This window comes from Salmo salar, chromosome ssa28 (genome assembly GCF_905237065.1).
Source record: "Salmo salar chromosome ssa28, Ssal_v3.1, whole genome shotgun sequence".
Classification (NCBI taxonomy): Eukaryota; Metazoa; Chordata; class Actinopteri; order Salmoniformes; family Salmonidae; genus Salmo; species Salmo salar.
This window is the reverse complement of record NC_059469.1, coordinates 37,917,416-37,929,915: the sequence shown is the minus strand read 5'-3', so window position 1 is coordinate 37,929,915 and position 12,500 is coordinate 37,917,416. Positions and strand designations below refer to the sequence as shown.

General features: G+C 45.0%; 1 protein-coding gene across 1 annotated transcript in view; it reads left to right on the top strand.

Moving 5' to 3' along the window:
* The window catches only part of LOC106589950 (netrin receptor UNC5B-a), a 239,165-nt gene extending 226,760 nt beyond the window's left edge, over nucleotides 1–12,405 (top strand). Inside the window, exons 14-18 of the mRNA XM_045710301.1 lie at nucleotides 299–538; nucleotides 9,436–9,585; nucleotides 9,682–9,846; nucleotides 11,059–11,237; nucleotides 11,753–12,405. Coding sequence (XP_045566257.1) covers nucleotides 299–538; nucleotides 9,436–9,585; nucleotides 9,682–9,846; nucleotides 11,059–11,237; nucleotides 11,753–11,918 — 900 coding nt within the window. The 3' untranslated portion in view covers nucleotides 11,919–12,405. The remainder of the gene's footprint in view (nucleotides 1–298; nucleotides 539–9,435; nucleotides 9,586–9,681; nucleotides 9,847–11,058; nucleotides 11,238–11,752) is intronic.
* Nucleotides 12,406–12,500: the final 95 nt, after the last annotated feature.

Here is a 12,500-nt window from a genome sequence, read left to right as displayed (position 1 = left end):
AAATAGACTAGAGGTGACAGAATGAAACATGTCCATAGTAGACTAGAGGGGAATAGAGATTAAAGAAAATATGAAGGTCACAGAATCACAAATTAAGGTATTATGGAAAAAATATTGGAGAAATAATCTAGACATGTTCCCCTGGCCCCCTCCTCTGCTGTCTCTACCGGGGCTGGATGCGTTTGTGTGTCCTATACTATCCTATAACTTTGCTCAATTTACTTCCTGCCTATAGTAGGAGTTGACAGTACAGATTATATTCCCCTCTAACCGGTCACTACCTCTATTCTGCCACTAGGAGGTGCTGACGGTGGGCGAGGAGAGTCTATCGTCCCCCTGCTACCTCCAGCTAGAGGAGTCTAACTGCCACGTGGTGATGGAGCAGTTGGGGACCTACGGTCTAGTGGGCCAGTCCTGCCCTCCACAGCCCGCTTGTAAGAGGCTACAGCTGGCCCTGTTCGCCCCCAGAGCCCCCTGTCTGTCCCTGGACTACATACTGAGGATTTACTGCACACAGGACACACCACATGCCCTGAAGGTAGGTAGGGAGGGAGGGAGGGAGGGAGGGAGGGAGGGAGGGAGAGAGGGAGGGAGAGAGGTAGGGAAAGAGGGAGGGAGAGAGGGAGGAAGAGGGAGGGAGGGAAAGAGGGAGGGAGAGAGGGAAAGAGGGAGGGAGGGAGGGAGGTATGGAGGGAGGGAGGAGGAGGGAGGGTGGGAGGGAGGGAGGGAGGGAGGGAGGGTGTCTTTCTGTCTGTCCGTTTCTATGTCTGGCTGGTTCTCTGGCTGGCTTTATACAGGAAGTACCAGATCAATGTGGAGCTATATACAGGAAGTACCAGATCAATGTGGAGCTATATACAGGAAGTACCAGATCAATGTGGAGCTATATACAGGGAGTACCAGTACCAGATCAATGTGCATGGTATGAGGTATTTGAGGTAGATATGTACATGAAGGCAGGGTAAAGTGACTAGGCATCAGGATAGATAATAATAAGGTATTTGAGGTAGATATGTACGTGAAGGCAGGGTAAAGTGACTAGACATCAGGATAGATAATAATAAGGTATTTGAGGTAGATATGTACGTGAAGGCAGGGTAAAGTGACTAGGCATCAGGATAGATAATAATAAGGTATTTGAGGTAGATATGAACATGAAGGCAGGGTAAAGTGACTAGGCATCAGGATAGATAATAATAAGGTATTTGAGGTAGATATGTACGTGAAGGCAGGGTAAAGTGACTAGGCATCAGGATAGATAATAATAAGGTATTTGAGGTAGATATGTACGTGAAGGCAGGGTAAAGTGACTAGCCATCAGGACTTGCCATCAAGGCAGATAATAATAAGGTATTAGAGGTAGATATGTACATGAAGGCAGGGTAAAGTGACTAGGCATCAGGATAGATAATAATAAGGTATTTGAGGTAGATATGTACGTGAAGGCAGGGTAAAGTGACATCAGGATAGATAATAATAAGGTATTTGAGGTAGATATGTACGTGAAGGCAGGGTAAAGTGACTAGACATCAGGATAGATAATAATGAGGTATTTGAGGTAGATATGTACATGAAGGCAGGGTAAAGTGACTAGGCATCAGGATAGATAATAATAAGGTATTTGAGGTAGATATGTACATGAAGGCAGGGTAAAGTGACTAGACATCAGGATAGATAATAATAAGGTATTAGAGGTAGATATATACATGAAGGCAGGGTAAAGTGACTAGGCATCAGGACTAGCCATCAGGACAGATAATAATAAGGTATTTGAGGTAGATATGTACCTGAAGGCAGGGTAAAGTGACTAGACATCAGGATAGATAATAATAAGGTATTAGAGGTAGATATGTACATGAAGGCAGGGTAAAGTGACTAGATATCAGGATAGATAATAATAAGGTATTAGAGGTAGATATGTACATGAAGGCAGGGTAAAGTGACTAGACATCAGGATAGATAATAATAAGGTATTAGAGGTAGATATGTACGTGAAGGCAGGGTAAAGTGACTAGACATCAGGATAGATAATAATATGAGGACAGAGTAGCAGCAGCATATGATGAGTGTAAAAGTGTGTGTGTGTGGTTGCGATGTGTCGGTATGCTTGTGTGTGTGTGTGTGTGTGTGTGTGTGTGTGTGTGTGTGTGTGTGTAGTGTGTTAGTGAGTGTGTTTACAGTGTGTATATATAGTATTGTGAGTGTGTATATAATGAGTTTATATTTTTTATATATATATATATATATATATATATATATATATATAGTATTGTGGGTGTGTATATAATGAGTATATATAGTATTGTGAGTGTGTATATAATGAGTATATATAGTATTGTGCGTGTGTATATAGTGTGTATATATAGTATTGTGAGAGTGTATATAATGAGTATATATAGTATTGTGAGTGTGTGTATATATTGTATTGTGAGTGTGTATATAGTGTGTATATATAGTATTGTGAGTGTGTGTATATATATATATAGCATTGTGAGTGTGTATATATAGTATTGTGATTGTGTATATAGTGTGTATATATAGTATTGTGTGAGTGCATAGAGTCATTGTAACACAGGGTCAATGCAGATAGTCTGTATAACCATTTAAGTAACAATTTAGCAGTTTGATGGCTATTTAGCAGTCTAGTGGCTATTTAGCAGTCTAGTGGCTATTTAGCAGTCTAGTGGCTATTTAGCAGTCTAGTGGCTATTTAGCAGTCTAGTGGCTATTTAGCAGTCTAGTGGCTATTTAGCAGTCTGATGGCTATTTAGCAGTCTGATGGCTATTTAGCAGTCTGATGGCTATTTAGCAGTCTAGTGGCTATTTAGCAGTCTGATGGCTATTTAGCAGTCTGATGGCTATTTAGCAGTCTAGTGGCTATTTAGCAGTCTGATGGCTATTTAGCAGTCTGATGGCTATTTAGCAGTCTAGTGGCTATTTAGCAGTCTGATGGCTATTTAGCAGTCTAGTGGCTATTTAGCAGTCTGATGGCTATTTAGCAGTCTGATGGCTATTTAGCAGTCTAGTGGCTATTTAGCAGTCTGATGGCTATTTAGCAGTCTAGTGGCTATTTAGCAGTCTAGTGGCTATTTAGCAGTCTAGTGGCTATTTAGCAGTCTGATGGCTATTTAGCAGTCTAGTGGCTATTTAGCAGTCTAGTGGCTATTTAGCAGTCTAGTGGCTATTTAGCAGTCTGATGGCTATTTAGCAGTCTAGTGGCTATTTAGCAGTCTAGTGGCTATTTAGCAGTCTAGTGGCTATTTAGCAGTCTGATGGCTATTTAGCAGTCTAGTGGCTATTTAGCAGTCTAGTGGCTATTTAGCAGTCTAGTGGCTATTTAGCAGTCTAGTGGCTATTTAGCAGTCTGATGGCTATTTATCAGTCTGATGGCTATTTAGCAGTCTAGTGGCTATTTAGCAGTCTAGTGGATATTTAGCAGTCTAGTGGCTATTTAGCAGTCTAGTGGCTATTTAGCAGTCTGATGGCTATTTAGCAGTCTAGTGGCTATTTAGCAGTCTGATGGCTATTTAGCAGTCTGATGGCTATTTAGCAGACTGATGGCTATTTAGCAGTCTAGTGGCTATTTAGCAGTCTAGTGGCTATTTAGCAGTCTGATGGCTATTTAGCAGTCTAGTGGCTATTTAGCAGTCTGATGGCTATTTAGCAGTCTAGTGGCTATTTAGCAGTCTAGTGGCTATTTAGCAGTCTGATGGCTATTTAGCAGTCTAGTGGCTATTTAGCAGTCTGATGGCTATTTAGCAGTCTGATGGCTATTTAGCAGACTGATGGCTATTTAGCAGTCTAGTGGCTATTTAGCAGTCTAGTGGCTATTTAGCAGTCTGATGGCTATTTAGCAGTCTAGTGGCTATTTAGCAGTCTGATGGCTATTTAGCAGTCTATTGGCTATTTAGCAGTCTGATGGCTATTTAGCAGTCTAGTGGCTATTTAGCAGTCTGATGGCTATTTAGCAGTCTAGTGGCTATTTAGCAGTCTGATGGCTATTTAGCAGTCTGATGGCTATTTAGCAGTCTAGTGGCTATTTAGCAGTCTAGTGGCTATTTAGCAGTCTAGTGGCTATTTAGCAGTCTAGTGGCTATTTAGCAGTCTGATGGCTATTTAGCAGTCTAGTGGCTATTTAGCAGTCTAGTGGCTATTTAGCAGTCTAGTGGCTATTTAGCAGTCTAGTGGCTATTTAGCAGTCTGATGGCTATTTATCAGTCTGATGGCTATTTAGCAGTCTGATGGCTATTTAGCAGTCTAGTGGCTATTTAGCAGTCTAGTGGCTATTTAGCAGTCTAGTGGCTATTTAGCAGTCTAGTGGCTATTTAGCAGTCTGATGGCTATTTAGCAGTCTGATGGCTATTTAGCAGACTGATGGCTATTTAGCAGTCTAGTGGCTATTTAGCAGTCTAGTGGCTATTTAGCAGTCTGATGGCTATTTAGCAGTCTAGTGGCTATTTAGCAGTCTGATGGCTATTTAGCAGTCTATTGGCTATTTAGCAGTCTGATGGCTATTTAGCAGTCTAGTGGCTATTTAGCAGTCTGATGGCTATTTAGCAGTCTAGTGGCTATTTAGCAGTCTGATGGCTATTTAGCAGTCTGATGGCTATTTAGCAGTCTAGTGGCTATTTAGCAGTCTGATGGCTATATAGCAGTCTAGTGGCTATTTAGCAGTCTGATGGCTATTTAGCAGTCTGATGGCTATTTAGCAGTCTAGTGGCTATTTAGCAGTCTGATGGCTATTTAGCAGTCTAGTGACTATTTAGCAGTCTAGTGGCTATTTAGCAGTCTGATGGCTATTTAGCAGTCTAGTGGCTATTTAGCAGTCTAGTGGCTATTTAGCAGTCTAGTGGCTATTTAGCAGTCTAGTGGCTATTTAGCAGTCTAGTGGCTATTTAGCAGTCTAGTGGCTATTTAGCAGTCTGATGGCTATTTAGCAGTCTAGTGGCTATTTAGCAGTCTAGTGGCTATTTAGCAGTCTAGTGGCTATTTAGCAGTCTAGTGGCTATTTAGCAGTCTGATGGCTATTTAGCAGTCTAGTGGCTATTTAGCAGTCTAGTGGCTATTTAGCAGTCTGATGGCTATTTAGCAGACTGATGGCTATTTAGCAGTCTAGTGGCTATTTAGCAGTCTAGTGGCTATTTAGCAGTCTGATGGCTATTTAGCAGTCTAGTGGCTATTTAGCAGTCTGATGGCTATTTAGCAGTCTATTGGCTATTTAGCAGTCTGATGGCTATTTAGCAGTCTAGTGGCTATTTAGCAGTCTGGTGGCTATTTAGCAGTCTAGTGGCTATTTAGCAGTCTGGTGGCTATTTAGCAGTCTAGTGGCTTCGGGGTAGAAGCTGTCTTGGAGCTTGTTTGATCCAAGAGCCGATGCTCTGGTACCGTTTGCCGGACACCGCCTTATATAGAGTTCTGGGATGATGGAGAGCTCGGCCCCAGTGATGCACTGGGCCGTCCGCATCACCCCTTGTAGCGCTTTATGTTCGAGGTCAGAGTATTTTCCATACCAGGCGGTGATGCAGCCAATCAAGATGCACTCGATGGTGCAGCTGAATAACTTTACGAGGATCTGAGGACCCAATGCCAAATCTTTTCAGCCTCCTGAGGGGGAAGAGGCGCTGTCATGCCCTCTTCACAACTGTGCAGGTGTGTGTGGACCATGTTAAGTCCTTAGTAATGTGGATGACGGCGTACTCTCCCCTCTTTGTCCTGAGGTCCACAATCAGCTCCTTGGTCTTACTGACGTTGAGGGAGAGGTTGTTGTCCTGGCACCACACTGCCAAGTCTCTGACCTCTGTAGGCTGTGTCATCGCTGTCGGGGATCAGGCCAACCATCATCGTGTCGGCAGCAAACTCAATGATGGTGTTGGAGTCGTGCGTGGCCACGCAGTCGTGGGTGAACAGGGAGTACAGGAAGGGACTAAGCACGCACCCTTGAGGGGCCCCCGTTTTGAGGGTCAGCATGGCGAAGGTGTTGTTACCTACTTCCACCACCTGGAGCCGGCCCGACAGGAAGTCCAGGATCCAGTTGCAGAGGGAGGTGTTCAGTCCCAGGGACCCGAGCTTGGAGGGGACCATGATGTTGAACACTGTGCTGTAGTATATCAACAGCATTCTCACAGAGTTATTTCCTCTGTTGTCCAGGTGGGAGAGGGCACTTTGAAGTCATGACTAGCCTTTCAAAGCACTTCATAATTACAGATTTAGTCATTTAACCTGTTGGGGATAGGGGGCAGTATTGACACGGCTGGATAAAAAACGTACCTGATTTAATCTGGTTACTACTCCTGCCCAGTAACTAGAATATGCATATAATTATTGGCTTTGGATAGAAAACACCCTAAAGTTTCTAAAACTGTTTGAATGGTGTCTGTGAGTATAACAGAACTCATATGGCAGGCAAAAACCTGAGAAGATTTCATGCAGGAAGTGGCCTGTCTGACAAGGTGTCGTTCTTCTTGTCTCTGTTTATTGAAGAGTGAGGATCTTAGCTGTCCCGTGACACTTCCTACGGCTGCCATAGGCTCTCAGAAGGCGGCAAAAAGCTGAATCGTGGCTTTGCAGGCTCTGGCTGAAAAAAAGTAGCGCGTTTGGGTAGTGGCTGGTTACAGTACTGTGAGACTCAGGATCGTGCCCGCGTCGACCGAAAGCTTTGTTTTCTTTCCTCTGTTTAGCTAAATGGACATTCCGGGTCGGAATATTATCGCTTTTTTACAAGAAAAATGGCATAAAAATGGATTTTAAACAGCGGTTGACATGTTTCGAAGTACGGTAATGGAATATTTAGATTTTTTTTGTCACGAATTGTGCCATGCGCGCGACCCTTATTTACCCTTTCAGATAGTGTCTTGAACGCACGAACAAAACGCCGCTATTCGGATATAACGATGGATTATTTTGGACCAAACCAACATTTGTTATTGAAGTAGCAGTCCTGGGAGTGCATTCTGACGAAGACAACAAAAGGTAATCAAACTTTTATAATAGTAAATCTGATATTGGTGAGTGCTAAACTTGCCGGGTGTCTAAATAGCTAACCCGTGATGGCTGGGCTATGTACTTAGAATATTGCAAAATGTGCTTTCACCAAAAAGCTATTTTAAAATCGGACATATCGAGTGCATAGAGGAGTTCTGTATCTATAATTCTTAAAATAATTGTTATGCTTTTTGTGAACGTTTATCGTGAGTAATTTAGTAAATTGTTAGTGAATTCGCCGGAAGTTTGCTAGTTCTGAACGTCACATGCTAATGTAAAAAGCTGGTTTTTGATATAAATATGAACTTGATTGAACAAAACATGCATGTATTGTATAACATAATGTCCTAGGGTTGTCATCTGATGAAGATCATCAAAGGTTAGTGCTGCATTTAGCTGTCTTCTGGGTTTTTGTGACATTATATGCTAGCTTGAAAAATGGGTGTCTGATTATTTCTGGCTTGGTACTCTGCTGACATAATCTAATGTTTTGCTTTCGTTGTAAAGCCTTTTTGAAATCGGACAGTGTGGTTAGATTAACGAGAGTCTTGTCTTTAAATAGCTGTAAAATAGTCACATGTTTGAGAAATTGAAGTAATAGGATTTTTAAGGTATTTGAAAATCGCGCCACTGGATTAGACTGGCTGTTGCGTAGGTGGGACGAATTCGTCCCGCCTAGCCCAGAGAGGGTAAAATAATTGTTATGTATTTTGAGAGGATAATAATGATAATATGGGACTTATATAGGGCTTTTCAAGGACCCAAATTCGCTTTATTGTAGAAATGAAAACAAGTCAAAACAAAATATCAGACTAAACAAAAACATAAATTAAGAGAGAGGAGGACCCAAATAAGGGAAAGAGTATGATGTATCAGTGTATGATGAGGAGGGGTTTGGGATTTGGATACAAACCCAGTTTATGATAAGGGGCGGGAATTGGGGTTAGGATACCTTGGTGCAGGTTACCTCGAAGTTCTTGTGAACAGTGACTTGTTGGTCAGTTTGAAACATGTATGGATTACCGACATGGACATGGAGAGATTGAAAATGTCGGTGAAGACACGTGCCAGCTGGTCTGCGAATGCTCTGAGAACGTGCCCTGGTATTCCGGGCCTTGTGAATGTTGTTTAAAAGTTTTACTCACATCGACCACGGAGAGCGAGCTCACACAGTCATCCGGAACAACAGGGGCTTTCATGCAGGACTCTGTGTTGTTTTTTCTCGAGCAGTTAGCTAGTTTGGGAGTTCTGCATCACTGGGCATCTCACGGCTGTGTTTCCCTTTGTAATCCGTTATCGTCTGCATGCCCTGCCACATCTGATGCGCATCCGGAGCCAGTGTCGGAGGATTTCACCTTTCTCCTTTTGTATGTTTGATGTCTCGTCGGAGGTCGTAGCTTGCTTTCTTGTATATGTCCATGTCCTGTTCTATGCAAGCGGTAGCTTATAGCCTTTAGCCCAGTGCGGATATTGCCTGTAATCTACGGGTTTTTGGTTTGGATACATTCTGGCCACCCCTCATAGCCTGGTTCCTCTCTAGGTTTCTAATCTCCACCCGGCACAGCCAGAAGAGGACTGGCCACCCCTCATAGCCTGGTTCCTCTCTAGGTTTCTAATCTCCACCCGGCACAGCCAGAAGAGGACTGGCCACCCCTCATAGCCTGGTTCCTCTCTAGGTTTCTTCCTAGGTTCCTGCCTTTCTAGGGAGTTTTTCCTAGCCACCGTGCTTCTACACCTGCATTGCTTACTGTTTGGGGTTTTAGGCTGGGTTTCTGTACGGCACTTTGTGACATCAGCTGATGTAAGAAGGGTTTTATAAATACATTTGATTGATTGATTGATTGATTGATTAAAGTCTCCATCCACCAGAAATGCTGCCTCTGGGTGAACGTTTGTTTATGGCCCCATACAGTTTGTTGAGTGCCAAAGTGGTGTTGGCTTTGTGGAGCAATGTAAACAGTCATGATAATTATGGATGAGAACTCTTCTTGGTAGATAAAAAGGTCTGCACTTTACCATGAGGTATTCTATATCAAGAGCCACACCCCTCCCCCTTTGGACTTGCCCGAGGCTGCCATTGTCCTGTTCTGTCTGGTTGGCTAACTAGCTATCATTTTTTTTTAATTATTTTAGTCATTTAGCAGACACTCTTATCCAGAGCAACTTACAGTAGTGAATACATACATTTCATTTTCATTTCATGCATTTTTTTAGTACTGGCCCCCCGTGGGAATCGAACCCACAACCCTGGCGTTGCAAACACCATGCTGGCGTTGCAAACACCATGCTCTACCAATTGAGCCACAGGGAAGGTGTATCCACATTCCATCGTTTGTCTTTCTATCTATCTATATATCTCTCCTGCCTCAGCACCCTTCTCTCACCGTCTCTCTCTCTCTCTCTCTCTCTCTCTCTCTCTCTCTCTCTCTCTCTCTCTCTCGTCTCTCTCTGCAGGAGGTGTTGGAGTTGGAGAGGAGTCTAGGAGGGGTGTTGCTGGAGGACCCTAAACCCCTGCTGTTTAAAGATAGCTACCACAACTTGCGTCTGTCCATCCATGACATCCCTCACTCACACTGGAGGAGCAAACTACTGGCCAAGTACCAGGTCAGACACAAGCACACGCTCTCACACACACACACACACACACAAACTCTCTCACACACACACACTAATCTAATCTAATACAACGTCTTCCCCCAGGAGATTCCGTTCCACCACATCTGGAGTGGTAGTCAAAGACCACTCCACTGTACCTTCAGCCTAGAGAGAGGCAGCCTGGCCGTGTCTCAGCTCACCTGTAAGATCTGTGTCAGACAGGTGGAAGGAGAGGGACAGATCTTCCAGCTGCACACTGACATACAGGAGGTAACAGGGGGAAGGGTTTAACTGTTACACAGTGACATACAGGAGGTAACAGGGGGAGGGGCTTCACTGTAACACAGGGGAAAGGGTTTAACTGTTACACAGTGACATACAGGAGGTAACAGGGGGAAGGGTTTAACTGTTACACAGTGACATACAGGAGGTAACAGGGGGAAGGGCTTCACTGTAACACAGGGGAAAGGGTTTAACTGTTACACAGTGACATACAGGAGGTAACAGGGGGAGGGGTTTCACTGTAACACGGGGAAGGGTTTAACTGTTACACAGAAACATACAGGGGGAGGGGCTTCACCGTTACACAGAGACATACAGGAGGTAACAGGGGGAAGGGCTTCACTGTAACACAGGGGAAAGGGTTTAACTGTTACACAGTGACATACAGGAGGTAACAGGGGGAGGGGTTTCACTGTAACACGGGGAAGGGTTTAACTGTTACACAGTGACATACAGGAGGTAACAGGGGGAAGGGCTTCACTGTAACACAGGGGAAAGGGTTTAACTGTTACACAGTGACATACAGGAGGTAACAGGGGGAAGGGCTTCACTGTAACACGGGGAAGGGTTTAACTGTTACACAGAAACATACAGGGGGAGGGGCTTCACTGTAACACGGGGGAAGGGTTTAACCGTTACACAGAGACATACAGGAGGTAACAGGGGGAAGGGCTTCACTGTAACACGGGGAAGGGTTTAACCGTTACACAGAGACATACAGGAGGTAACAGGGGGAAGGGTTTAACTGTTACACAGAGACATACAGGAGGTAACAGGGGGAAGGGTTTAACTGTTACACAGAGACATACAGGGGGAAGGGCTTCACTGTAACACGGGGAAGGGTTTAACTGTTACACAGAGACATACAGGAAGTACATGTTGCATTCAGACTGCACCTCTATCTAAAGTGGGAGAACGCCTACCTTAGCCCAGGGCTTAGCCTTGGGGACTTTTTGGAACTAGTCAATCACTGAGTTCTGCTGGCACTTCTTTTGAATATGGTACTCCAGTAGTGCCCGTTGGTTTCAGTTAGCCTAGGGTTAACAGAAGCTTGTGTGAGGAGAAGCTAGCCTTGGGATAGTATTAACCCAGGGTTGAGGATAGCTCTGGGCTTTTGTACATGTCAAAGCCCTGAGTCAGCTTTGTCCTGGATCCTAACTTCTATTTTTCTCCATCCACCCATCCTCTCTCTACCTCCAGACCCTCCTGCCCTGCTCCCCTATCCCCTCCGGGGGTACCTGCCTGCCCTCCTCCCAGGTGGGGCCATATGCCTTCCGTCTGCCCACCTCCATACGACAGAAGATCTGTGCCAGTCTAGATGCCCCCAGCGCCCGCGGCTGTGACTGGAGACTGCTGGCTCACAGCCTGGACTTCGACAGGTGAGAGAGAAAATGTGTGTGTTTGTAATTACCTGTGTTCAGTAGATAAGAAATGTTATACTTCCCTGTTTGTTATTCTGTCCATATGTGCTGTTGTTAACTTCTCTCTCTCCATCCCTCTCTCTCTCCCCCTTCTTCTCTGTCTCTCTCTTTCCCTCCACCTCTCTCCTCCCTCCCCTCCCTCTCCACCTCCATCCCTCTCTCTCCCCCTTCTTCTCTGTCTCTCTCTCTCCATCCCTCTCTCTCTCTCTCCATCTCGCTCTCTCTCCATCCCTCTCTCTCTCCCCCTTCTTCTCTGTCTCTCTCTTTCCCTCCACCTCTCCCCTCCCTCTCCACCTCCATCCCTCTCTCTCCCCCTTCTTCTCTGTCTCTGTCTCTCCATCCCTCGCTCTCCCCCTTCTCTCTCTCTCTCCATCCCTCTCTCCCCCTTCTTCTCTGTCTCTCTCCTCCCTCCCCTCCCTCCCTCCCTCTCCACCTCCATCTCTCTCTCTCTTCCTCCTCCCTTCATCCCTCAGGTATCTAAACTACTTTGCAACAAAGCCAAGCCCCACAGCTGTTCTGTTGGACCTATGGGAGGCCTGTCACCAAGGTGACGCGGACCTGGTGTCCCTGGCGACAGCTCTCGAGGAGATGGGCAAAAGTGATGTGATGGTTGTCATGACGACAGACGGGGACTGCTGATTAGTCAAGGGGGGGGGGGAGCGAGAAAAAATAAGTAGGGAAAAATCTTGCTCATGTAGAAAGATAGAAAATTAAACCAATACTTGCCTATGGATATGCACAAGGATACATACATACCCAGTACACACCTTGTGGACAGATCTAACACTCACAGACTACTAGGATGATCTCACCTCTGTCCCATGGCCCATCTCCACTCAGTGTCCCCCTTCATCAGCCTCCCTATGCCCAGCACACACACCCCGTCCTGGGCTAGCTCTGCTACCCGCTGCCCAGGCTCACCTTGAGGCCTACCTCCCTCTACTGAAGGTGTAAAGCATGAGGTGTGTTAACAGATCAGAAACAAGCTGTTTATTTGTACATAACTACCCACTGCTTGAAGACCTAAAATAGAATGCCAAGCAGTCATGCAATCAAAGTGTACACGCACACACACACACACACACACAAACACGCACGCATGCACGCACGCACACACACACACGCACACACATATATACACGCACACACACACATATATACACGCACACACACACACACACACACACACACACACACACACACACACACACACACACACAC